Source organism: Idiotropiscis lumnitzeri, chromosome 5 (genome assembly GCF_059441095.1).
Source record: "Idiotropiscis lumnitzeri isolate Australia: NSW breed Sydney's pygmy pipehorse chromosome 5, RoL_Ilum_1.0, whole genome shotgun sequence".
Taxonomy (NCBI): domain Eukaryota; kingdom Metazoa; phylum Chordata; class Actinopteri; order Syngnathiformes; family Syngnathidae; genus Idiotropiscis; species Idiotropiscis lumnitzeri.
The window spans coordinates 10,955,155-10,983,092 of record NC_142395.1 but is presented as its reverse complement, the minus strand read 5'-3'; the positions used below and the strand labels follow the sequence as shown (position 1 = coordinate 10,983,092).

The 27,938-nt window shown below is 39.9% G+C and overlaps 2 protein-coding genes across 26 annotated transcripts in view; one reads left to right on the top strand and one right to left on the bottom strand.

Annotated features, from left to right (window-relative positions):
* bbox1 (gamma-butyrobetaine hydroxylase 1) overlaps positions 1-8,030 on the top strand; it is a 58,500-nt gene extending 50,470 nt beyond the window's left edge. For 2 of the 3 annotated variants that reach the window (XM_088296391.1, XM_088296392.1), the window contains 5 exons: positions 3,248-3,446; positions 5,561-5,666; positions 5,770-5,966; positions 6,843-7,009; positions 7,659-8,030. In XM_088296391.1, coding sequence (XP_088152517.1) covers positions 3,248-3,446; positions 5,561-5,666; positions 5,770-5,966; positions 6,843-7,009; positions 7,659-7,855 — 866 coding nt within the window. In that variant the 3' untranslated portion in view covers positions 7,856-8,030. The remainder of the gene's footprint in view (positions 1-3,247; positions 3,447-5,560; positions 5,667-5,769; positions 5,967-6,842; positions 7,010-7,658) is intronic. The other variant, XM_088296393.1, reaches the window with a different exon arrangement.
* A 473-nt stretch (positions 8,031-8,503) lies between these two features.
* The window catches only part of madd (MAP-kinase activating death domain), a 39,270-nt gene continuing 19,835 nt past the window's right edge, over positions 8,504-27,938 (bottom strand). For 10 of the 23 annotated variants that reach the window (XM_088296368.1, XM_088296370.1, XM_088296371.1 and 7 more), the window contains 17 exons: positions 27,580-27,783; positions 26,263-26,313; positions 24,633-24,736; positions 24,305-24,388; positions 23,898-24,056; positions 23,379-23,499; positions 23,135-23,197; positions 22,268-22,388; positions 21,873-21,978; positions 21,675-21,785; positions 21,493-21,600; positions 21,234-21,398; positions 21,079-21,151; positions 20,352-20,458; positions 15,442-15,511; positions 13,124-13,170; positions 8,504-9,970 (listed from right to left, as the gene is read on the bottom strand). In XM_088296368.1, coding sequence (XP_088152494.1) covers positions 9,857-9,970; positions 13,124-13,170; positions 15,442-15,511; positions 20,352-20,458; positions 21,079-21,151; positions 21,234-21,398; positions 21,493-21,600; positions 21,675-21,785; positions 21,873-21,978; positions 22,268-22,388; positions 23,135-23,197; positions 23,379-23,499; positions 23,898-24,056; positions 24,305-24,388; positions 24,633-24,736; positions 26,263-26,313; positions 27,580-27,783 — 1,808 coding nt within the window. In that variant the 3' untranslated portion in view covers positions 8,504-9,856. The remainder of the gene's footprint in view (positions 9,971-13,123; positions 13,171-15,441; positions 15,512-20,351; positions 20,459-21,078; positions 21,152-21,233; positions 21,399-21,492; positions 21,601-21,674; positions 21,786-21,872; positions 21,979-22,267; positions 22,389-23,134; positions 23,198-23,378; positions 23,500-23,897; positions 24,057-24,304; positions 24,389-24,632; positions 24,737-26,262; positions 26,314-27,579; positions 27,784-27,938) is intronic. The other 13 variants (XM_088296382.1, XM_088296390.1, XM_088296385.1 and 10 more) reach the window with 7 other exon arrangements.

The following is a 27,938-nucleotide window of genomic DNA, read 5'->3' as shown; positions in this document are numbered from 1 at the left end:
AGTATTGCACAACTGCAAATTCTCATTAATGTGGTGACAGGTCCGAGCCAAGTAGGCCTCCATAGATCCACGTCAGTTGTTAAACTCACTGGCTCAGCTTGCTGTACTTCCAATTTGACTTTTTCCCATTTCTCCTGATACGTGTTGGCCACCGTTTGTCTGAAAATCAAACAAAAATCAAATCAATACATTAATTTCAGATGAAATGAATTGGATATTTCAACTACTACTTTATTTCCAAACAAACATTTCTTGTTGGCAAAACGGTGCTCAAGGCTTCACTTCACAAAGTTGAGGTGCAGGAAGTCCTTGAGAATGAATTTCAACAGACCTTGATCAAGTAGTAACTGCTTCCTGGAAGCTTGATTGTTAAAATTGAAGTGGCGAATAAATCAAAAATAATGACTGAGTCCCAATTAATTATCAACAAAGCACGTGTGAGAAAGTAAGAGAATTGCTGTATAGCTGTCCGCGTTCTGGGTTTATCAGGAACGTCCTTCTCATGCTTGGCCCGACAATGCCTCAGCATTGAGGAGTTGCTTTTGTTGGTATATGAGAGCTCTGTGGAACAAATGCGACACTTCACCTGCAAAAAATATAGTGTGATTAGTAAACTAAGCGTTACCTTGAAATTAATTAACATTCCCTCCCCGGCTAACAGTAGGATAACGGCAAGGCTAATAGCAACAAAGAGCTTCAGGCCGTAAAAACAAAAAGGCCTTAGCGCAACAAAATGAGCTCCTTACTCTTCCTGTGGCTTCATGTCACCGATGGCTTTGTCCTCTCAAGCAGTCCCGTTCATGTCCGACAAAGCTTGCAGCCGCCAGCTTCGGCGTGAGAGTGAGTGGGCGTCGATATCAGATAAAGAACTCTTCTTGAACGGCGCGCATCGTGGAGCGGCGTGTGCTTTAATCGGGGCCGTGCGTCATGTTCAAAGAAGCAGCGTGCGCTCTCCCAGGCTCATCTATGGAGATCTGCTCACTTCCACAGTTCCTCATTCTCATATAAATCAGCCACGTCGAGGTTAATCCTTTTGATATGTTGAAATGGTCATAGGTAGGGATGTCCACATGAATTTCAGTGCCAATTGATCACCGTTTTATTTGGATTTATGAAAGTACAATCATTTCCAATGGAGAGTTTGTAATACGTCCTTTCAGTGACTCTCGCAGGAACATGGGGAGAGCGGAGGGGGGCGTGGCCATATTCCTCATTAAAAGTTGGCATTTTTCAAGTCGTCACATATTTCCTAATTTCTCCAAAATGAATAGATAAAACAGAAAATGATAACTAATTTGAGTTTCCTGATCAAAGAAAATATACAAACTGATCATCTTGGATCTTGTCCTCTAAATCCTCCTCTTACGAGAACTACACTTTGCAGCTGACGGAAGTCGCTGGAGAGGGGCTCCATGGAAAAAGGAGTATAACCAGATGGGCATACAGCAGTGGGAGGAATTTTTCCATTTGTCTGTCTGAAAGAATCTTGCTGATTTTCTCAGTGTGCCTGTCATATTCAATTGCTTTCAGTATAAAAGTATCAAATTAGAAGCCCAATCAATATAAAGTTACACTTCTGTATTTAATATATATTTTTATTTCACTTATTTAGAGGAAAAATGTTCCAATGTATATTGCAAGACTTGTGCACCTAAGGGTTCCCCCCTCGGGGGACGATAATGTGCTCTCAAGGTTGTGATGCGTGTTTAAGAGATTGGGCACGCTCTGCTGCTCATCTCAGCTCCAAACGAGGATGCTTCTTATCCATTTCATCAGCACCACTCCAGGGTGGATTTTATGACCCAGGCCTCATTACCTTAGCTCAAAACGGTCATTTTATAATATAGCTTGAAATTGTTCACCTTGCATCAATATTGTCTTACTTTTATCAATGAAGAATGTTAACCACATTAATAGGTTTCTGAAAATGCAGACTTTCAAATGTTTTCTCGGAATGAGCTAAATGATTTCTACGTGAACGTTGTCATTGTTCTTGATGCATGACATGCAAACAGAGATTCATGTCTATTTAATATTAATTTTCCACCATTATTGAGACTCACCTTGACATTTCTTGATAGTGTTTCTGTCATATTCTATCTGAGTTTTGGCCTAGTGAGTTGGGAGGAGTGTGTAAGGAGGCACACACCTAGGATCCTGCGGTAATCACCTCCTTGTCTCAACTCTGCATCCACACCAGGAAGATGCCAGCTCATTTCTCTTGTTTCTTTGTTTGGAGCCGCTTGCCGTCTTCATCATTTTTTTCTACTACTCCCTGTTGGATCGTCTTCGTTTTTTGTCCCCATTCACAGAAGTATTGGCGTCTTCCTGTGAACAGTCCCTTTTCCATCTTCCAATCCCCGTTAACCACCTTGTCCTCGTCTTCTGTCCTCTATCATAAGAGAGCGATCTGGCGTCTTCCTGGTGTGGTCACTGAGCTCAAGACTGGTAGCTGATTAGCAATGGCTCCCAGGTGTGTGCCTCCTTGCGCGTTCCACGCAGCTTACTGCGTCAGGATGAGGGAAAAAGGGAAAAAAATAGCAGCTTGTCTGAAAAACATGACAGTTGCATCTTAATACAAACAGTTGACTATTACATATTGCTGGGAATTTTTTATTTATTTATTTTATGATGAAGTGTTGGGATAAAATGTTCCTCCTTTCTGAAACCTGTGAGGTGTTTACGAAGGCTAAGTGTGAGAGTTGCCTGAATGCATTGTTAGGAATGATCTACAAGAGAAGTGGACTCTTGGGACTTTGGCGGTTAAGTCTGATAAGACTCTGTGACACTCTTGTAGAACCCCTGTTATGCAACACTGAACTCAAGGAGACCGTCTGTGCTTGCTTGCTGTGGGGCCGTTGAAAAGGAAGATGACATTTCCTCGGCGGCTTTGGAATAATAAACTTGTGATGTGTCCTGAAATGTAGTTAGAACTGAAAAGCTGACCCATTAGAGGCAATTATCGGCGAGCCATCTTTGGCAACTCTGTAGTATCTTGTCAGGGCTTGAAAATAACTGAGGCGATGGGATTCCAACAATATTTAGTGAATAAGTATTATCATCACTAGAGATGGAAACTTAATGTTCACTGTAATTAATCATGGTAAATTAATCACACCTAAAACTAGAGCGCATCTCAGTACACTGTAACAGAGCAGTTTTGCAGAACAACTTGGAAACGCCATTTTGGAGAAAATGTAAGTGTGCCGATTCTAATTCTAATTGCATTGTCATTTTCTGGTTTCAGAGCGCTCCTACTGGAACAGCAAACTGTGTATTCCCACTGCCAACTTCCAGGACATCCTCAATGATGACAAGGCCGCGCTGGCGTGGCTTGTGGCGCTGAGGCGCGTTGGTATCGTCTACCTGAAAGGCGCTCCGGCAGAGAAAGGCCAAGTGACCAGACTTGCCGAGAGGATCGGTTACCTTAGACTGACGTTCTACGGGTAAGAATCAGTGACGTTCCCCCATTGCGCGCCTGTCAACAGCAGCCAAGCCACCTTTAAATAAGCTGCGGCTTCACTAAATGCTCAAATGGTGAGTTTTCCACAGGAGCATGATCTAGAGCTCCGGAGCTCAGCCCAGGGTTATTAAATAAAACTTGATATATTATTTATATCTGTTTTCCAAGGAATCCAAAAAACTATGGAAACATTTGTTAGAAAATGTGCGCTTTGTCCATTGCACTGATTTATTTGGCTTCCTCTGAAAATCTAAGAGTGAAGTCCCCTGGCAAGTGTATCTCTCTGGAGTAGATCGCTTTGGTTTATTACACGAAGACGCGGACGGGAAAAGCAAGCCAAAATCATTCCAGCTGTTTTCAACCAGAGGAATTACCTGCTGCACTCAGTCAGAACAGAGGTTTGGAGCATGGCGCCTTTCCATTGCCAGAGGATGAGCTCACAGGGTTGGAAGTAAAGAGCTGTCTGTTTCTCATCGTCAGAACATGGGAGCGAACGTTACCTCGTTAGCACTCGGCTCTTGTTTTCAACACATCTAACAGAACAGCCTACAGTGCCACACGTTCTGTTCATAGTGTGATTTGCTGAACCTTTTATCTTAACACCACATCTTTTCAGTTCATGGGAACATGTTTCAGACAAAAACATGATTCTGCCATGGGCTGCCCGGTATCGCCCCATTCTTGCCAATCATCAGATGGAGGACATGGAAAGGAGCCTCTGAACTCCTTTAAAAGTCATTTAGTGGCAGCCGTTTTAGATAAGTTTGAACTGATTTTTCAAGGTGCATAAGATAACGTGTCACATGATTACTTTAACGTCAACATACACAGTACCAAGAGAAAGAATTCTTCTAATTGTCTGATTTTCCTTTTTTGCTTGTGGGTATGTGCTTGAATGTCATCTTGCTTATGTTTTAGTGTGTTAGTATGTACAAAAATAAATAAAAATCAAAAATTTTTTCCCCTGATATTTGACTATTTTACAAAAGCTAATATCGGTCGATTAAATCGGTCAGGCCCTAACAATGCAATTATTAAAGGTAATGAACACATTTTTTATTTCAAAAGCATGTATTAAGCTGGCAGCCATCAATCAGGTCGCAAGAAGTAGCTCTCAGCTTCAAAAAGGTTCGGTGACCCCTGTTGTATTCTGTCAACTTCAGTGAGGAATGCACTCATGGATAAAGAGTATTGTTAAAGCCAAGCAACCACTGACAGGCACTTGTCACAACATGGACAAGCTAAATCTTCAGATTAAGGCTCAGCTGTCTACCTGCACCTCAAAGAGAAAGTTCACTCTTAAAAGGACAAAGGCAAAGATATTCTGGACAAAGAAAGCAGATGCGTTGATGTCAAGGTCGGGGGGGAAAAAAACTTCTCTTGATAGATGACGAGGCTTAAGACATCTGCCACATACAATATCGTGCTTTCAGAAATTCTAAAGTGACTCTGTTTAGCCTCCAAGAAATAACATATTTGCACAATAGCCACTTTTGGCTTTTAGGCGCTTCCACAATCCATTGTTACACTGGAATGGAATGCTGACGATCGTAATTGCACCTGTTGTCGGTGGTCAAGTTCGTTGACTCGAATTTAAGGGATGGATTGTTGGGTTTCCACTTTATACATCAACACTGGAGCAAGAGCTTTCCTGTCCAGGCTACGTGCATGAATAGATGCAGTCCTATATATAGTTTTATAAACATAAGATGCAGTTTCAGTTCGTTTTTTTGCAAATATTTCTGTTTTTATTTCATTAACAAAACAGTTTTTTTGTTTAGTTTGGTTGTAGTAACCTTGTAATAACCTTGCTGTGCAGGCAGGCTGGCAGTTAATGCAGTTCACTAAACAATCCCTGACAGCAACTGTAACAAAGTGCACCAGAAGGCTTGTGTCTCAAACGAGTGTAAAGATGTCATTTCCAGCTGACCTGCAAGCCTAATGAAGAAAAGTGCCATAAAAGATGGCTGGCTGGATCATATTTCGTTGCGTAATCACTGTTTCTGTGAACTGTTTCACATCTGTGTCTGACTCAGTATCACCTGTACTGATGAATGCTCTTGTTCATGTCATGTTCTTTCCTATTGCTGTCCTCAGGCATACATGGCACGTTGAGGACAAGTACATGGCCAACAATGTGGCCTATACTTCAGAAAGTCTCAGTCCCCACACAGACTACCCTGCATTACACTTTGCCCCTGGAGTGAGTACATTCAAAGTCACGTGCCTCAATATGAGCAGCAGTATTTGTATTTGTGTGCGGAATGCTTAGTAAAGAGCGCATTATCTTGGTGCGTTGAGCGTAGGTGCAGTTTCTGCACTGCATCGGCCAAGCCGAAGAGGGCGGCGACAGTGTGGTGGTTGATGGCTTCCACACGGCTGAGCAGCTGCGGCGCGAAGACCCCGAGGCTTTCCGCACGCTCACCTCGCTCCTGGTGGACTTCACCGACACGGGGAGGGACTACTGTGACTTCCTGCTGCAGTCCAAGAAGAGCATTATTGAGTGAGAGAGGCGGCATGTCAAAAAACACGTACACCCACAAACAGCAATCAACACCTCCAAACATGAAAAATTAGACTTCTCCGGGTCGGGGATGAGATCCTGCCTCTAGTGGAGGAGTTCAAGTATCTCGGGGGTCGGGATGGCCAGGGAGGTTGACAGGCGGATCGGTGCAGCGTCTGCTGTGATCCAGACACGATTGTTCTGTTATGGTGTGGGTGGAGCTGAGACGAAAGGTGAAACTCTCGATTTACAGGTCCTGCTACATTGCTAACCTCAACTTTGTTTGCAACCTGTGGCATGTGACCGAAAGAACAAACTCATGACAAAAATGAGTTTCCTCATCAGGATGCCATGGCTTTCTTAGAATTTGGGTGCGAAAAGTTGGGAGTCGAGCCGCTGCTCACCAATGTTGAGAGGTGGTAGTGATTTAATAATTGTAACTTTGCACCCAAAAATGTAAATTGTTCTTTTTTGGGGTGAGGGTGGTGGTTGGTCAAGGGTCCACTCAATGGAACAACGAGTACACCTCACCAAGTAGTTTTGAGTGTACAGATAAGAAAGGGGAACACTGCCATCTGCTGCCCTACACTTTTAGTGTTCTGGCTTTCTTAAATCGAATGCCAGCCAGTCCAAGAACATTCTGAAAGAGCCTGCAAGCATCTTGATAATCACTTAGTTTTTCATTGGACTGACCAACATAATCTGTTTATTCTTAAATGTCGTGTCTGAGTGGTGAAAAACTGCACCACATCATAATGGAAGCTGTTTTGATATTTCATGTTAAAATAAGGCGTTTTGGTGGCTGTGTTGAAGTATTATTATTTTGTTGTCGTCATCTTTTGTTGGCATTTCACCCTTGTTGAATTTTGTGATCAGAATTAATAAGCAGGGTCAAGTTGTGAGGATAAACTACAACAACGCCACCAGGGATTCGGTGCTCAATCTCACTCTTCATCAAGTCCAACCCTTCTACAGAGCACTCAAGGCCTACGCGGACATCATGAAGCAACCCGAGAATGTGGTCACCTACAAGATGCAGTCAGGTCAGCGTCAACTGTTTTCCCAGAGCTCTGCTGCTGCTGCAAGATAACATTTCATTTGTGTTCTATTTGGAAAACTGCCTTGAAGAGTGAGAAAACTAATATTTGTCAGCTTTGCCTGTATTAATAGTTTAAACTGAAAATGTAGAACAAACTACGCTATATATGTCCTCAGATATTTGCTTCTTTTTGTGCCTACCTACCCTAAGATACCACAAGAAGCAGCCAAACCCCTGGTTAATAGGAAAGTAGTAGTTAAAAGTATTATTGAAATGAGAGATGTTGACTGAGCGTCGAAGGCCGCACCATTCCCTATTCCTTCATCATTGTGCAGTACAGGTAACTTATAAATATTTTTTTTAATACAGTGGGCTATAAACAGTGAATTTCCCCCATTATGGACATTAGGGACCAAGAACTACCACAATTAGCAAAAATCAGTTAATAATTGAAATATTGGTCTACCCTAAAAGGTTGAGAATCACCTCTAGATGCCACAATTTTTTCATGGGGGATAGATACATCCCACCCTCAAAACAATCATAAAATGGTAGGGAATAGTGTATGACACTCATCAGTCAAATGGAAAATGGCAGCAGGTTCTCATACACTACTAACTTATCTTTCACCAATGGTTGTGCTTGCTTTCCAGGTGATATGGTGACGTTCGACAACTGGCGCCTTCTGCACGGCCGAAAGAGCTTCGTGAGCATGCCGAATAGGGTGCGATACCTGGAGGGTGCCTACCTGGATTGGGACGAAGTCATGTCTCGCCTCCGGATACTCCGTACCTGCGTCAATTACGCTGAACCACGACATGTTAATGACAGTCAAGTAGCGACACTTTAATCACTGCATAGCATTTAAATTGCCTTCATGACATAGTTGGAGGAGTTTGAACCTGTAGCGCAAAGCTCTTATTTAACCATTTATAAACTCTGCTTTGAAGCAATTTTACAAAACCACAGATAAAATATTTTCAAAGTCAAACATCTTTTAAGTATATGAAAAAGTTATACAAAGTATATGTTTTCACCAGCATCGCTATGCTTATATATCGATTATAAAGTGAAAAGTTGCCTTACTTTTAATGGGAGTGCTTCACACACTTGAAGCGTCTGGCAGGGACCTAACTCACCAGCAGAGGTCTTAAATCTCCCAACAGGTGGGGGTTTTCTATATCTCACTTTTGATGTCTATGAAATCTGTTCTTCCAATCAAATGCAACCAGATCCTTTTCCTGATGCATGACAAAGTTATTCATGTTCATGCAATTCAGTCATGTAAGCCCAACGATCAACTAGGTTGTTCATTTTTGGATGTAATCCTGTGGCTTTTATCCTTTTTCACTGGGCTTAAATCAGATGCACACTAGCTGTGCAGTCAAAGTGGTCTGTAAATCAACACCAAGTGTTTGTTTTACTACATTGACAATAAAGCAACATTTTAGCAGTTTGTGTCTAATGTAGTTTTTCCAAAGAATCAAGAAGACGGAGCTCCATATTGGACCACTTTATTAGACGACTAAAGCTGTACATATTTTTTTTTTAAATAGTCCAATTACTAGAACACTCACTTGGCATTTCTTTCCTCACAAGACAAGTTGCCAGTCAACACAATGACAAACATTGGAAAGGTCCACTGATCCTCAAAGCTTTGTAGCAGCCCCACATTCAATTTTGGATTCAGGCTGATTGTGAAAGATGGGATGGAATTAGTAGCACTTCCTACTTATTCACTTGTTTACAGTCTATGGCTAAAAATACAGGCTTGTACCAATGTATTACTGGATGTGGAGGAACCACTTAACACGCAAACACACACGCAGCCAAAATTGAGGATGAGCAATGAGAATCTTTTATTATTAAGGGATGACAACTGAGATGCTCCAGAAAATGTTGTCCCACCATTTTGTCAGTGTTCATTTCTTTACTTCCTTTGTGGAAGAATCGCTATTTATCACTCTCCCGACTACAAAGTGGCCATGTGATAACCGTTAATCCCAAAGACCAAAATTGTACATACCCAAGCATTACTACTGAGGTCTGCCTGGAGTGAAGTCTAATAAGTGCATTGTATCTGGAGTCTCGAGTTTGAGGGTCACATTCAACACTTTATGGAGCGGGTTTCTATAGTGTGACCAATCTAGCGAAGGATTACAAGGTCCACACGCTGACAAGACAAACAATCACATCACACCGATGTCGTATCACCTCAATCGACAAATGTTTTAGTTCTCACTGACATTGTTCACCTTGTGAGAGCCAGATGAGAAATGGCTAACAAGTTCTTATTGCACATTTAGGCAATTCAATATTTACGGGTATTTCTTTTCAGAAATATACAGCAATATGTATATATTAAATAAATACTATATATGTAAATATATATATATAATATTTATTCCTGAATGGTCATAGTAACATGTAACATACAGCAGAGCACAGACGAAGTTACGGTGGAACTAGAACGGCAAATCAGCCCGGGGGACTGAGCTAAGAGCAAGAGAACACGTTCCATTGGCGGCGCACGTGTTAGCAGAGAGCCACGTCACGTTAAATAAGCACACAATCACACCAAGTTCTATGAGGAGAGGGCGGTGAGCATGGGACCGGCATGCACTCGGTTCCTCTAAGACCATCTGGTCGGAGGGCGGACGACTTAAAAGAGATGAGGACAAACCTCCTGGGAAAGAATATTTACACCAGAACACGGAGGGTCTAAAACAGGCCAATATTTACACTGATTTGTGTGCTTCCATGTCACTGAGGGATTGTCTGTGGAGTTGGAACTCAAGCAGAGGCACATGAAGGAGGACGGGGCGGGAGTCCAAGGGGGGTAGAGGGTGCACTAGCTCGGGAGGGGTCGTGGCGATAGAATCTTGGCTTTTCCTTCCGTCTCCTTCCCCTTCACAGCTGCCACGTAGGAGAAAAGGCAGAGGACCGAGTAACAGATTTGATGGGCCTGCACAAGACGAGGAAGAGGTGATAGATGTTAGCTGTGGTCTTGGTCTCATCGGAATTAAACATGGAAATTGACTAATTGGTCAAACACCTGATACAAAGATTCAAAGGACTGCATTCAAAGGGTCAAACTGGGTTTACCTGGCACAAGTTGACGTAACCTTGCTGCTATCTTTGTCATTCTATCCGACCGTGGCCTGGCATCCACACAACCAAACATGTTCCCATCTTTATCAGAGTTTCTAATATTTTTGTCATTTTTCGAAATGAATCATGTACGACTAACTTTGACCTGCAGTCATCCTTTGACAATTGGGTCAATATCGCTATTAAGTGCCTTGGATCTCCTCATCACGCTGACTATAGTGAGTGAAGTGGTTAGATCATTTACATCATAATAAAAACAAAAAAAACACACTTTAGAAAGTTTAATGACCTCGAGCTATTTGATCAAACGAGTCATTTTGATCATTATTCTGTTCACATCAAACAGACATTATGAGGCCAAACATTCAAGGCTATGTGCATTTGATCCGGTGTTTTTAGTTATCTATCACTAAGATTTAGAAACGGTATAGTCAATATTTTACAAATTCTGCAAGGGTGTGCAAACTTAGAACAAATTACCGCAGTTTAAAAGTTACGAGGTCACTCACAAATATATTTTTTTTTACACCATATTAACAGACAATACGTATCTTCATTAAAAAAAAGAAATACATTTCCAAGTGACCCCAAACTTTAAATGCCAACGTAACATGGTGTACTGTCACTCAAACTGGGACTCCGTGCCATTCATGTAGTGACCTAACCAAAGCAACTCCACTCGGCTTTCAGGACATGTTTGGTTTGCTGCAGATTGCATCCCGGGACCATCGTAAACTGAGGAGGTCGTAATTGTCAAAAAACCGCAACGCTCGTGTGGATTTTGCACCACCTTGGAACTAATGCAAAGTGAATACCATACTTCATTTTTTTTGAGAACTACGCATTTCCTTAGTACAGTAATTCTCAAGGTGTGCTATGTGTAGAACTATTGCAACCTGGTTTCCCACACGTACAAGTTGCAAGAAAGAATCACTGCAGTCATACAATTGATTAGCATTTCATCTTTTTTAAACATGTATTTAGGTACTTTTTTTTTTTTAAGGTGCGGTAAACAGCCATTTTTTTTAATGCCTTATATTAAAGCAGGATTAATGATCAAACTGTATATCATGTGACTTACAATAACTTTTTGATGAATGCTGGGTCTGTTATGCTAGACCTTTTACAGATCTGTTCAGCTCCATCGGATCGGAAAATATTTTGCATCTCATGCATAATCGGCCATCAGTCACTGATCAGATCCACAAAATAAGACAACGCAAACACAATTCAATCCTTAGACATTCTGTGCTGCCATTGTTAATAAAAGTTTTCTCATCATATACAGTAGGGTTTCTTTTCTCCGGTCTTGCTTTCTTCACTTTTGATTTTATTTTGATTTTTGAAGTGAATAGCATGCTCCATTGGGTTTTAAATAGTATTACAGTAGCCTCAAAGTTCCTCTGGTTACTTCTGTCAGCCATCACATCATCAATAGACACCAGCGAGACTGTTGCATGGCACGGCGTTACCTCAACAATGTTTGACAAATGACGTTGAATGGTTTGAATCAAGAGCTCGTCCTTTCCTTCTCCATATAATCTTCTCATGACTACGGATACAACTTGACCTTGGTTTTATTTGTCCAAATAGTAGAAAACACGGGGGGCCCCCCGCCCCATTTATTTTTTTTTTTTAGATGTCTTCTTGTAAATTATTTAATTTTGACAATGATGCATACACCTACTCCAAAGTATTCCCGGTTTGTGCTTATTTTATTAATTCCCAGAGGAACCAATTATGTGCTCATCCCTTCGGTATCCTACATGTAGTTGGATGTTGTTGAGCGACTCAAGACTGATGGAAGGCGACACAATTGTTGACTGATAGGTCCGTGGGCTGGTCACAACCCAGTGGAGAATGCTGTGACCGGCCCCCCCAAAAAAGAGGAAAAAAACTAAGAAACCTACTGTGAAGGCCTGGCCAAGTTTCAATGAGGAATCTCCGGATATGGTGACATCACATTTTCAACTATCATTCATGGCAAGTCATTTTTATGTAAGAATTAAAAATGATTCCAGTCGTGCCTTGAGATGTAAGTTTAAACTCTTCCCTTACCATGCTCATCCACCCAAAACACTTGTTCTTTCTTTCAAATGTTCTTTCACCTCAAAATGAACGGAAATGACATCAATTGATTCCAGCCTCTCCTCAAAAAATGTTGCAATGTAAAGATATCACGCTATAATATCCATTATTATAAACCTATAGTAATGACATAATTATACAATTCATCACAGAATTCTAATGAACAATTTTAATCTTCAAAGCACATTGTGCTGCTAATTGTGGTGTGCAGCCCTTGTCCACATGAGGGCAGTATAAGTCAGAAATACAACTAGTATACTGTACACGTTAGTTTCTCTCTCAGCTTCTCAGTATGGTAGAAACAGTTTTTCTTCACAGAAGATGAACATATGCCTGTGAGTTCTGCAAAATTGTCTGTCTAAATGCTGCCCGGTTTGTGCTCAGAGAGGTGTTGCGCTAGGGAAACGCAGATGCTAAATTTGAAAACTTTCAGCTGAGCGTGGCAATTTAATAATAATCATAATAATATTCCCTTTATTAGTCCCACAATGGGGAAATTCGAGATTCGAACCCAGGCCTCCTGGGGAGACTGGGTCCTGAACGCGGCGCCTTAGACCACTCGGCCATCCTACAGCTTGAAGCCTTTTTTTTTTTTTTTGGAAGAAAAGTTACATATTAAATCTGTTGAACTGTGATTTGTTGCGAGGCGAGTTCAATCACACCCCTAAAAAAAAAATTTAAAAAAAAAATCTAGTCACTTGTACCTCAAGGAACCACTGTATTCTATTTACAATTCACGGGTCGGCCCAGTCCTAATCCCCCGCAAATTGCAACTTCCAAAAACATTAGGTCGACAAGTCAGACCATGAAAAGCTGACTTTGAATGTTATTAGCTAAATCAATGTATATGAAAATATGAAAAATGGACTTTCAGTACTGTGTGACATAGTGGTGCACTGGCAGACTGATGAGGACTCACCATGGGGGTCTTGTACTTGTGGATCACCACTTCTTTAGTTTCAGGAACTATGCCGATGCAAGAGACAGAAGAGAAATTCAAGGGCAGCAGGAACTTGAGTCAGTTTATCTTTGAACGTTTTTGGGGTGTTAAAGAAGTGGAAACTGAACATGGATTAAAAACAGGTTGTGAGCCACCGATGTCCCGCCCCACCAGTCAAAAATGGACAGAAATTAAATTCAGGGGATTGCAGCCAATTAAACGTGCTGCGTGGGGCTGTGAATGCCTAAATGAAATGTGAATTTCATGAAATGTAATAAATCTCCAGGTTAGCCTGCTCAAGGACAAAACATAGCCCACAAAAAAAATGGACAAATGTGTTTTTCAAGAGAATTACTTAAATATGAAAAGGACATAAAAACAAGACAACTTTTTTCTCCACCCCAATGAAATGAAAGTGAAAGGACATGACGAAGAAGTGCCCAACATATTTGGCCCCAGGCTGACTTTTCATTAGTAACTGAACCCATAGCAGAGAAGAGGAGGTTGAACAATTGAAGGACATGTTAAACCTCTTCTCCCAGCACCCTAAAAAAAAAATACATGATTTTTTTTTTTTTTCAGTTTCGGAAGATCTCCCCTTGCTGTGGCAAAAAATGTCCCATGAGAGATGGAGTCTGGGGTGATCTCCCAAATGAACCGCAGCTGATGAGGGGAGCACAGCACAGGAAAATGAAGGAGTCGAAAGGACAGATATTGTGTGTATCATTTGTTGGAATAAAAAAGGTGACAACACTTTACCTGCTGGAGAATGAAGGTTTTCATAGTGGCAAAGATGAGGGCAACATTACAAAATCAGCACAGAGACACGACAGTAACCCAGCCTGGCGCTTTACCTTCAACCTTCGCAAACTATTTGCTACGTTTGTGCCTGCTCCTCACAACATCCAACTACAAGACTAACCTACTTAACCTCTTCTTTCCATTAGTCTGTTCAGTAGATATAAATCCATATCAATAATAACGGCAATTAACTACGTGTGGTTTACTCCATTCATTGACCTTCAGCTAAAATAAGTCAAATTAGGACATATTATCTCTGCTTTCAATGGATAGTTTGCATTTATGCCTGGGGTGAGGTGGCATTAAGATGAATCTCATTACACCCCAAAAAATCACGGTGGAATAATTAAAGAATAAGGAACTGTCGTTATAACTAAAATCAATTTAGTACGCTTGCTGCCTTCTGCACTACAGATTTCTCATTCCTATTCAAAGACTTATAAGGCCCGATCCCAATACCACTCCTAACGTCTCGTCTTGTCCTTTCCCCCTTGAAATGCGTGCTCGTGATAAACAAGAAGACAATTCACCGTTAAACTTTTGGGGGTAGAGTCACAAACAAGTGGGGTGTGACTCTTTAGCACGAAGACAGACCCTGACACGCCCCTCGGCAACAAATACGATGTGTGCAGAAATGACATCAACGAGCGTGACGAAGCAGGAAACGCATAAATGCAAGTAATATATTTGTGTTTCATAGTAGTGATGCGTGGTTTTATCAAATTGTCAAATTGATTTTCATACCAATAACACTCAAAATTTCAATATTATTATTTTTTTAATTATTTATTTCATTTGTAGGTTATTGTAATTTGCCGCGTTTTAAAAGTAGTTGCTTAACGCTCACTGGCACGTTGTCAAGGCGAGGCTGCTTCTGAATTGTTTGGTATCCATTTTTTATTGTGTAATCAATAATGTAATGTGGTTATTATGAGGAAGTAATGTCGCATTTGCTTCCAACACAACCTGCATGCGGCTCAAAGTGATGACGTAGTGGATCTCGTGTGTTCCCACTTCCTAGGGGGATTTTTTTTTTCACCTTTCACCCGCTTCATCCCTCCCCCAAACAAGGTAAAGAGGGGGGGGCAGGACAACAAACAAAGTTTTAAGGGGAAGTAATGAGATTGGGCCTTAGAAACATCTGCTGGAGCATAAATCAAGGCAAAATCCTGTTTTTTTTTTTCACTTTAACACAAGCACAAATATATTTTTATAGTAATCCTACCACAAAATCAATATATCTTGGATATGAGTAACTACCTTGAGGCACTTAGGAATTATCAAGCAACAGAATCACATTGTCTCTAATTTTATTTTAAAATGCATCCTATTTTGCTGCCTAGTCCACTTGTGCACCATCCAAGGTGTCATTTTGTGGTGTGTCCATGAGTTTAATGCTCACGTCCAATTTAGTCAACCCTTATTAGCTCTTTGCCATAAAGCTGAGTTACTGCCGCGCCAAGTACAGGCCTACAATCAATAGATGGTGTAATTACCAAATTCCTCCAGGACAAAGACTCCCTTCACTGTATTGCACTTTTTTATGTGACTCAGCTCTATGAAAACCTAAAAACAAAAACAAAAAACAAAAACAAACAAAAAAAAAACAACACAAGACAGAACATTATTAACTCAACAATACTGGATGAGACTTTAAATATATATATGTATATATATGTTCAAAAATAACCACTTTAAAACTTGCCTTATTCAGTATGAAAGGTAAATTAAAAAAAAAAAAAGCTACACGTGAAATGCAATGCTTTTAACAGCAACAGAAGAAAAATAATAACAATAAATAAAGCACAAATATGAGAAGTTTCCATGATACATGGGCAACAGTTAAATGCAACAATTAATGCTCAAATGACTGTTCCAAGCTAACAACGACCGGATTTGATATTGGCATTGGAAGTCACATCAGAGATCAAATCGTTTTCAGTTTTGAAAAGGTAATAGAACAGTGTTCATTCGAAGCAATGTGGCCCATAGATGCATGCATGGAATTTTCATATCAAAGAGAAAAGGACACACAGCTATAAGAGTAAAAGGAAAGAATAGAAAACAAAAAGGAACCCATAAGATGTTACTGCTAAGAAGCAAACACAGCAGAGGTTGTGTACCTTCCGCTCCTTGCAGGGGGAGAAAGCATGGGAGAGAAATGGTTTGGATTATTATCGGACAAAAGTGCACAAACACTCAACGACACTCTTAGTCTAGAATCAAGACCGTACCCTAACCGTTAAGGCGACAAAAACAAAAAAACGGAGAAACACTTTGACTAGGGTGTTCAAAAGCTGGCTTCACCTTTGCTTTCCATTCCCCAGAGCCCTCCATGCCTCCTCCTCCAGCAACAAGGGCTGGCACCACACGCTCACACAAGTACAACAAATTCATGAGGGCACTCAATGATGGGCACTCGCTTCCTACAGCTTTATAGAGACGCCACCTCGGACATTTGTGTTACTGCAGAGCAACAGCCTGTACATCGACATTTTTTGTGTAGAATGTTTTAGAGAAAGCCATTATGATATGATAGACAACAGAAATAGGTTCTACTTTTGAAACATTAAGACTGTTAAAATGTGAAGACCAAACACCCGCAATTGGCAAGAGTTGATGAAAGATTAAAGATGAACAAAGGCAGGTAGATGAATTCTATTTAGATTTGAAGATTAGGTGGTAGACGGTGGAACCTCCAAAGTCAAATAGCCCTAAAGTTAACTAATTCTGAGTTTAACGAAACATTTCAGGAGACAAATGCATATCAAAAGTCGTTTGAAGGTATGGTAAACTTTACCTTTAATCAAATGTTTAACATGTGTTGATCATGGTTTATTTCTTACCTAACAGGTTGATTTTTTTTGAAGGATGGATATATTTTCCTCAGGAATAAATGAAATTAATGAAGGGTGCCCCAGGGGCCCATATTAGGCCCACTGCTTTTTAAAATTTTATCTGGTTCCTCTTGGGGATGTGATCAGGAGTCACTGAATCAGCTTCCATAAATTATGCAGATGATACATCTTTATATGGCCATGTTTCATGCCAATCGATGCTCTTTTAAAATGTATTATGGATGTTAAGTCACAGATGGAACTTCATTTCCTGCAGCTCAATCAGGACAAAACAGAGGTATACTTTAAATCATGATTCTAATGAGAGTGAGAGAGAAACTTTGATTTTAAACTGTGAACTGAATCCCTCACAATATGTAAAGAATCAAAGCGTCACTCAAGACTCGGATTTTGAATTCACTCAACATTAAAAACGTTACGAAAAGAGGTTTTGAATCATCTTAAAAATGGAGCCGGAGTTTGCTCTGTTTGTCTCTGAAGCCAACACGGAGACGGTGATGCGTGCTTTTCTATCTTGTCATCAAGATTATCGTAATGGCCCGCTCTCCGGTCTTTCAAAGAAGTCTCTTGCCAATGATCTACAGCTACTGCAAGACTCTGCGGCACATGCGATGATGACAAGGACCAAAGGGCGGGCCCAGATTACATCAGGTCTAAAAATCACCGCATTTGCTCCCTGTGTGTTTCAGGACTGATTTTAATTCACTTTTATGGCTTTTTAAATGCCTCCTTCCTTAAAACACTCTCTAGTGATTTAAGGTCTTTTTTGTGATGTCATTTTTACATAAAAACCTCCTATTTAACGTCAATGGAGCATCCCATTATGTACCACTGCACACTCACATCAACAAAATACCATCCGCTAATTATATAAGTCAAAACGTGAATTTATTGCGCTGTGATTGGTTAAAATGGTACATGGAGCCAGTGCTAGCCACGTACATCGAAGTTGCGCGAGCTCCAACCATGCAAAAAGCCTTTCAACTTTAAGTTAAGAGAGAAAACATCGTCATGAGCGACACAATAAATAAAACAACGAGTTGACAAGGATTAAGTCGATATTAATCTGCATGATGGTCCTTCTGCGACAAAGCAAAAAAAGCAAACTTAAATATAGCTAACCTAACTATTTTCACTCGTTTTTGTCTGAAAAACAAAAACCAGACTTCCAAGAAAGGTGACGACTACGCCAGACAGCTTCCGGAGTATGATAAAATAGGCGGAGATTTGCAACACTTGTCAGACATGATAAGCAATAAAGAGCGCCAACAGATTTGCTCCCGAACTACTTTCACCACTTTAAATTGCTGAATATTGCATGAAAAAAATAACAGATGAAGAGGGGACAAACCATTAGTAATGATTTATGAAAAATATCAATTTGACCATTTTTGGACATAGGTGGCGAACATAAAAACTAAGTAAAAATGTAATACATGATGTTCCATTACATGCCTCTTTCTTAATAATTTAATAATTACTGGGAAATGACCATTACACATTACTTGAGAATGATAAAATGTTTCATAAAATATTAGAATTTGTAAAGATTTTGTTTTGTTGACGTTTGACTGCGGAACAATTTTAATTGTTTTCTATGCGGACATTTTACTGAAAAAGAAAAAATAGGTAGACTTCGGAAGTTCCACTGTATTTGTGGTGCACCCATACTAATGAATTCCCTCATATTACAAAATAATCATCGTCCTAAAAAATTTAAGCCGTCATATATAGTAAAAATATATGTATTTATTTATCAAGTACATTGTACATTTTTTTATATGTTTTGCTACATTGAATATCATTTATTATGCAAATTCTTTTGGTAGTTTTCTTCCCTTTGAGAAGTTTTATTTTTGATTAAAAAGTCTGACATTTAAATGCTTAACCCTAGTGCAGTATTGAATGTAAAAATAAAAATAAAAAATGACAAAGTTAATACACCTCAAAAGCAGAGACAATATTTTGGTTATTTTTTGCATTGTTAAGTTATTTTAATTTCAACGCACAAGGGTTAAAGAAGATTATCAATTCACCTAAATTTGTATAATTAATTAGTTAACCTTTCAACTGCCAAGCCAGAGCGGGATTGCAACTGAATGTTCCAAAAAAAAAAACAGCATGCCGTACAGACAAGTGAGAAATTAGAGAAAAAACAAGAAACAACAGCTAGTGATTTGAAAGACTGAAAAAAAGTTAAATGTCAAATATTAGAGAAACCTTATTTTAAAAAAAAAAATAAATAAATAAATCGCTGGCGAGAGATGTCGGACATCGGGTGACCAGGTGTCCCTGTTTAATCGGGACAGTCACGGTTTTGAGCCTTGTATCCCGAGATTTTCATTTAAAGACATGAAGAAAACACTTTTGCATTTTTTCATATTCCATTCCATAAGCAAGGTCAAAACCAAACAGCGGAACAACACCCTCAGTTCTGCCAGTGTACGGCGAAGGGATCCTGGAGGTTAAAGTAAGTTGGACAACATATGGTGTAGATAAAGCACTATACAACTGCCTTCCATTTACCATTATGATGAAATTGGACTTGTTTGCCGGCAAAAGTATAATTAATAAATAATTCCAATGGATGGATTCGGGATTCTATAGTTAAATGTTCAGTGTATATGCGAACGCAGAATTGGCCTGCGAGTCCAGGCTCTATAATCCATACAGTATTCTTTCATTTTTGATGAAACATTGTTAAAGACGGACGGCAATTGTTATCACAGAGAGCCTTCTTTATGCAAATCATGTTGGATTTGGAAAGAATTGGCAATATTTGCCATAACAACAAGCATTTTTCATTTCTGATACCCCAAATGGAATAGAAAAATCAATTAATCTGCAAAAAATATCAACCTCCCTAAAAGTAGAGCCAATTTGAAGAAACCGATGTCATTTTCGGACACAGTTTCCTCAAATTACTGAGAAATCATCAAAATATCTTGCCAGCCATCTGTCCTAACTCACTGACTATGCAGATGTGAAAACAACACATGACAATGTTTGAGGGTCCAAACTTGAAATGTCCAGGTTGCTACTGAATAGCCAATTATTAATGAAAAGTCTTCGATCAAGGTCATCAGTCTTACCACTGATGCACAACACACACATCAACACTTAAATTCCGCCCACACAGTAAATGAACAAAAAGTTTTATCTCCCAAATGTGAAAAGAAACACGTGGAGGAATGTGTTCATAGTTGATATAGTTTGAGAAATGCAAGCATGCAGGCAAAGACACTAACACGAAAAGAAAACAGCTAAATCAAAAACGCCAAAGACAAGTTCTTCCTCTAAGGAAAATATCTAGTATGACAAAAGGCCAATCGAACATTTCACCAGACATGACTACCTTTGGACTACAAGCTAAAGTGGGTAACACTAGAGGAAGACGGTCACAACGTGAAAGGAAATGCAAAGTAGTGAGATGAGCAGAAAGGCATTGAATAAGATGGGATGAAAACTCGATTACCATGAGTGAGTTTTGTTTTCATGCCCTTGAATGAGGTATGAAGCCTCTTTCTGCGGTGGTCCGTGCTACTTACCTGACTGTGCATGAACTTCAGGTTAATTCCTTCCAGTGTGACCTGCAGCAATCCTCCCTCACCAGTTTTCATATCTTGGACAGGAAACTCTCCACCAAGCTCTGGGCCTAACGAAAAAGTCAAACATTTCGCGCTCTTCAGAATTGAAACATTTTTTAGACAAATTTAGAGGCTTAGTTACATTTATCTGGTTGTAAATGTTTACCATGAAGGAAAGGGACAGGAAGTTGTTTCATTGACCAGGACGTCATAAACATTTAGGATGTTACGATTCAGTCGCCAATACAAGGAGCCCTCAGTTTACGACATATATTTTAAGGTCACGACGGGAAGGTGATGAACTTTTGATGAAGAAAATGCGTCATCATATGGCACAAGAAAGCACGCTCAGTTGTCGCTCTATTTGATGTTTTTAATTTGACTGTTTTATAGTCATGGCCTAGAATTCTTTTCCCCAGAAATAATAAATGTAATTATGACGATGACAGCATCAGTTAGCAATAGTCTCCAGCACGTGGTTACTTGCATTTACGTCATCGCTGTAAGAACAGAGCGGAAACCGGTCGTTTGTGACTTATTGGAATGGTGAGTGAAAGCCTTTTACAAAAATTATTATAAGTGCGCCACTTCTTTTGTGTACTGGAGTTAATTGTGACTTTGATCACAACTACTTGGGGCATCACACACAGATAAATCCAAACTATACTATAAAAACACATAGCCGTACCTGGTTTGGAGCTTTGCTGTCTGGCGGCAGCTCTTTCCATACTATCTTTAACACAGTAGTAGAGTTCACGACACTAGAAAGCGAAGAGAAAAGTACTGCATCTTAAGGAGAGTGGAAGGGGCCGGGGACAAACTTCAGAGGGACAAACTTCAAACCTTTTTGGTGTAGAACTTATTGAGTTGAGTCTCTTGGCCGTTACGTCTCCAGAGACATAAAACCTTGGTCTTGGGGCAGTAAGTCATATTGATGAGCTTCTCGTACCACCAGCGCTCGTACACTGTACCAATGTTGCTGCGAAGTACTATGCAGTCATCACAAACCTGAGACAATGAGTGAATACACATAATATACTTTACCAACACGGCCCAAGTTCAATTTGTAATATCAAGCCACAATAGCAACGTTTATGCAAACCTCCATGAAAAAGATGTCTCCAGTGGTGTCAGTACCAGCATGTACAACAAACGTTTGTTTCTTGATATGACGGCTTCCACAGGGCCTGATAGAGAGCTCACGGCCATGCTAAGAGTACAACACAAAAAAGTGATCCATACTGTAACAGTTTAAAACGTACATTGAAGTGACAAAATGTTCACCATTTGTGTCAGTTTGTCCAGCAATTCATTGATCTCTTGACTGTACGTAAGGCCAATGTGGGACTTGCCCATCAAGCGCCTCACTTTCTTTCGGATGTCATTTTTGTTCACCTAGAAAAACATGCACAAGAATAACTGTTGAATGTATGATGGTATCAACCCATCAATTATATATTACATGCAAATATTGTTTCTTACTTTCGTCATGAGCATGTACGCAATCATGTTGTGCAGTAGTGTCGTCAGGAGTTTGTCTTCATCATCTTCCAGACGCTTTCGATCATGTTCTCCCAGTGACAAGTATCTATTGAAAGACAGACCAGAAACATACTTTGGGTACATTGTGAAAGGTTCATTAATTAAGTATATATTACAGCAATTCTATCTAAAAATAAAGAAGTGAAATAGCACTTACTGAAGTGCAGTCTTCCGCAAAGGTTGAACTGCTAAAATTATTTCTGGGTCATTACGTAAATCAGCTTTATGGTATTCTTGTAAACATGCTAACTAGCCAACCAACCCAGCAATCAAAACACAAATCTATCCTGATTCAAGCTTGGGGGGGAAAAACTAAAAGCTAAATTATTTCAAACCGTTCAATCATCTCTTGTGGTCCTTGGTCCAATCCCATTCCCTCACGCTCTAACATGACGGAATCCAAATAGGCATCCTCCCAGAACTGCACCTGGTCCCACAGAGTGGAACGTTCCTTACCTGTAAAAAACATCATATCATTCAAAATGTGCCAAGATCAAACAAGAGCAAACATGGTCGCCGTTTACTGTTGAAGTAAGTTTTTGTATTTCTTGTATTTAGGTTCTCAGGACTATAATAGAGCAGATTTTTGTTAACAAAAAATATTTGGATTTGATTAGGATCTTCAGTGACATAGCGTTGTGCATTTGAGTCCATTTCTTGCAATGTTTAAAAAAAAAGAAGCTCTAAATAGACTTGTCAGTCAAATGATTATTTACATCAGTAGTGGATTTTATTATTAGCTTTAACAGACTGATTAGGGATTGGTTAATACTGACTACTTATACCTATGCACAGTTCCACTACTAGCCCTGTGGGTGCACTAAGCTGAAAAGTCAGATGGTTTTTACTTTTTCCATTATTATTTAACAATCATTTGATGACATTATTAGCTTGCATTTGTCAGAATCGGCAGAAAGGGAAAGGATGAGGAGAAAGTGAACATGTCAATATTTACAGTGCAAGATTTACAAGGGTAACGCCAGAGGACAGTCACACTTTGCAGCTTCCCATTCCTTCTCAACAAAACAAACAAAAACAAACAAACAAAAAAACAAAAACATACAGCTTGGATTTAGAGAAAATTGATCAAGTGGAAAAAAAAACCCACAAAACACCAGCTGTTAAATTAAGCACTAGACTTGGTGAACAACATTTGCACCCTACACAAAGGAAAAAGGGCCACAGCAAGAGATTAGCCCTACTTAGCGAAAAGGTTTCCATGGCAGCATCCTCTAGTTGATCCCAAACGGAGCTCTTATCGCGGCCTGGAAGATTTACCCATGAGGAAAAATAAGCGGGAGGGAAGAGAAGCAGAGGGGGTTAGGCCAAAATTGAAAAGCGTTAATGGCAACATAAAAAAAGGGTACAGACCAAACACAGAAAAAAACAAACAGGAAGAGAGGCAATCAGATTGACACAAGTGATTTCAACACAAACGGCACGTACCCAACAGGCCTTCGCAAAGATAGATCCTCATACTGATGTCCTCCATTGGCTGAGTAGGCATCCCTTTTGCCATTGCAGATGCATGTTCTTTTGCGCCAGGTTTTAGTGTGTGAGTCTTTCCCTGGTTAAACCAGACAAACCATACACATTTTGTGCCATCAAAGTAATGCCATTTTTTAGTTGGTGACATCCATTTATTCGTATTTTCTTTAAATGTGCTTCCACATGGCCATCATATGTGATATGCTCCCAGGTGCAGCTCTTACTGAAACAGCTTTTATAATGAAGTCGAATTTATTGATTAGGGATGTCAACGTAGATTTCTGAAAAGCTTCATAGGAAGGCTGATATGAATTTTTTGAGGCAGATAAATCAATAAATATTGACTGAATAAAATAATTTCTTTCATTGTTCAATACATAAGACGTGAAATACACATACTACAGACAAATAAATCAAGCCAAGATTTCTTTTTCCCCAAGAATGCAATGAGACTTGAGCTATAATTCTTCAACTTACAAACACTGAGCTGGTAGCAGGGTTTGTTTCAATCTCACTGTCAGAGAGGGTCCCTCTGGACTGGGTTGAATGTAAAGCACTTCTTCCACCCGAGCCATCTCCCACTGTACTGCTCAGGTCACTGTCGGCACCCAAAGTCTCTCCAGAGCTATTGCTTATCTACAGACACAAAATAAATTCATTAAAATGCTGTAAATGGCAACTTTTGTTCACTTGATTAGTGTGGCTTCACCACCCTTACATATTGTTCTTTTGATATTCCCAAAATGTTAAAAACAGAGATTTAGTTGACAACTACTCAAAATAGGACAAATGATTGGTTGATTCGTAACTATCATCTAGGATGTAAAATGAATGTAGATAAATAAGACAAAGGAAAAAGGCACTATGAGTTGGTCCTGCCCTACCACTGTGCTGGCCTCTGAGTCTTGGCTGGTACTTCTTGTTAAGATGGGAGGTTCAGAACTTGTTACAGACTCAGTGTCACTCTTCTACGAAGACAAGGAGAGACAAAAGATCATAGACAAAAATCACCAATCATGACAGCAGCATATTTTGATCAGACATCACAGAGTACACTGGCTAGCAATATCCATTCTAAGTACAAAGTATATAAGTGGGAGTGAAATGTACGCGTACAGATACCCAGGATGCTGCTGGATCGGCAAACTTTAGTAAAATGCCCAACCTCCCCTAGATTCTATTTACTCAGGTTTATGTACAGCATGCACTAACCTGAGATCCAGAGGTGACACTGAGACCACTATCAGCACTCATTTGAGATTTCTTCTCCTCTGCATCTGTCACCTGGGGGCGCTGCTGCTTTGCTCCATCAGCCCCTGAGGACGAATACAACTGTCAGACTATCTATCAATGTATCTTGCGCAATCTTACCTTGCTGCGAGTCACCCGATTCAAAGCCAGCAATGCACATCAACAACACAAGGAAAGAAATATATCGTCTTCACTTCATAGATGAAATTTTCCAGTACACTATGGTGCAGAAAGCACAACTACTGCTACTGGTCAGAACATAAAGGTGACCGTTATACCTATCAAAAATTTGCATTTTTCACCATTATTCTGTGCAATTGCAGTATTAGTTTTAATTACAATCACCAGGGACATGAATGTCATGGCAATATTGGGATTCCAAGGATCTTTTCAACCCCCCCCCCCAAAAAAAATGCAAATTATAGATCCTTACTTGGTAAATGCATGCATGATTTCAGATTTGTTTTCTTAAATTACCAGTTGTAAAATTAAACATCCATCCATGCTCTACGCTGTGGTCCTGCTTAATCTGTGCAGGCTTGCGTCAGTGAGTTAGATGGTGAAGAATTTTACAAACATTCCAGCGAAACAAAAGGAACATTTTTTTGTATAAAGAAAATACGAGGTGAAAAATAAGAGAATGTCTTGCTGATATATCAAAATAAATTACAAGTACAAAGTACTTACACATTAAATTATCTCTATCTATCAAGGCAAAAATGAACAAGAAAAAGACTCATTTATGTCATTGAAACCCCTAAATTGTGCAATTGTGAATTCATGTGAATGGTGAGTGTACATAAACTGACAGATTCATTCAAGTGTAAATTAAGAAACTTCAAGAGGACCAGACAGTGAAGCAAGAAGGGAGCAAGCCCAAAGTGCAGTCAAATTGTGAAAAACAATCACAAATGAAAACCAAACTGCAAGAGCGTGAAGCAGTGTAACACTCCATCACAGACCGAAACAGTAAGTCTTCGTCAGTGCTGCCGATGTGGCTCAAAAACACACAGACACAGGCAGTTAGGCATGCCGACAAACTGAGAGACAATAAGTGTAATTAGTCTGTCACCTTCAGTGGAATATGACACATTTAGTCATTTTGCAATATGAAACATTTACAAACGGCATCAATATCTATAAAGAATAAAATCAAAAAATAAAAAGCCAGACATTAGAAAGAATAAAGAGAAGGAAAGGGCAGCATGTGTAAATGTAAGCTGATTTTGATGCAAGGTCTTACATTCAAAATATCTTAAAGCCTGTAAACTATAGCATAGAATTTGCTACTGCTAAAACAAACAAAATTGGGCTGCAACATGAATTTAAATCTTATTGATATCAGATCATGAATATGATTTATGAGGCCTAGACTGTCAACCATAAGAAACAGGCTAAAATGGGTCTACGTCATGTATTAAATATAAAATGTTGCGCTACCTGACTTTATGAGTCAATAATATAATCACACTAATGAGTCCCTTTTATATGCCGGCGTAAAGAGATAGTTGACTATAAAAAGACAGAGAGGGGTGGGAAAAGAGCCAACAATTTAATACCCCAATCTTTTTTGATGTGTGAAGTTTCTTACTCTGTGGTTTTTCCATAGATTTTTGCTTATCCTGGTGCTTGCTCCACAATTCTACCCAAGATGCATTGCAAGCAAGGAGAGAAAGACAGATAGTCAGAGAGCATGTTGAAAATGTATGGTCGATGAGCATTGAAAGTAAAATGAAATCAAGTTAAACAAACTCAAAAAAATAGATATGGCACGACTGAATGATGTCAGGAGAATGTTTTGTAATGTTTCCATGTAGCTCCGTAACAACCTGAAAACTGACATAGCTTTTCAAGTTGTGCCCATTATTGTGAGTATAGCTATAAATGGTAACATTACAACACATTCAGAGCACCTGGAGAGCCACACCAACATCAGAATGCGCTCTGAGTCAGATCACAGAACAGAGAACACCCTTAACAAATTGAAGTGGTTGGGCTGGCCAGTTAACAGTTAACGGCGCGAGTCAAGAGCACGGAATGTGGTTGATGGGCTGACAAGCCACAAGATGAAATGGGATCAGTTGCAAAAGCTGGGGTGCACATCTCACAGCATTCTGTAGAATTGAGGGTGCAACTTCTAACAGGAAGAGAAGGGTTGCAAGGTTGAGAGAGGTGTCAAGCTACTTGAAGGTTGACTGAACGTGTCCCTGGTATACAGGCCCAGAAAATTATCTCATTTACGGTTCACCAATTATTGTACTTCGTGCTTTAGCAATGACACAACTCAAATGCTTCCATTTTGTTTGTAACTGGGACTGTTTCCTGGGAGTTTGTTTCCACAATCCATGCTGAGAGCAAATAGAACGGCCATATTCTAGGTGTTTTACGAACCTGCAGTAAAGGCAAAAGCAAGCGATCATTTTTCTAAAGATGCCCATATGACTGGTTTACCTTGGCCACTACTGCAGATTTAGGTATTGCAAAACAAAAGGACATGCGTTCAAGGTGCTGAGAGGCTGACGACAGACCTCTCGAGAGGAGGCAAACTGGGACACAAATGTTTTAGGAAGGCGAGACAAACGCAGTCCCAGCATGGACACAGGGCTACACACTATTCCAAACATTTTTTTTTATTTTGACACTTTAAGAGTTATATTATATTGAATTTTTTTTATACATGTCCACATGTGAATGTAAATCATTCACAGTCTTAGTTGCTTTTAGCATTGTCCTGATTGCTGAAAAGCCAATTGACCAGTAATGTGTGGAATGTTGTAACTCCTGCATTGTCATGAATGTAACTTTCTTGGGAATGGTTGAAGAAGGGAGAGGAATTTGTTCTGGAGTTGATGAGCTTTTCAAGGGATCTCACTGCGCACATGCAACCAGGCTGGAGTGGTGTACACACCAATCGAGGCAATAAAGTTCTCTTCATTCAGGCTCCGGGTGTCAAAATGGCGGGCTCCTCTGCCCGTTGTGTGATGCGGCAGCTGCAGATGAGGAATGGTCAGAAGACCTGGTGGTCTGGCTGCCTCCATTCGACCGGAAGGACTCTCTTTACTCCCCGGGCTGCCAGCGCTATCTGTGGGACTTCGCTTGCGCTTTTCAGGGTCTAACAAGTTATCAAAATTAAAGGGGCCACAGACGAAGTTCAGCAGAATTAGAGGAGTGTTTATTAGTTTTGTTAGTTAAATGAAAGAAAGCTCGACACAAATGCAGGCTGGTACATGCGGCACAGGCATATGCTTAGAAAAAAAGTTTTAAGGA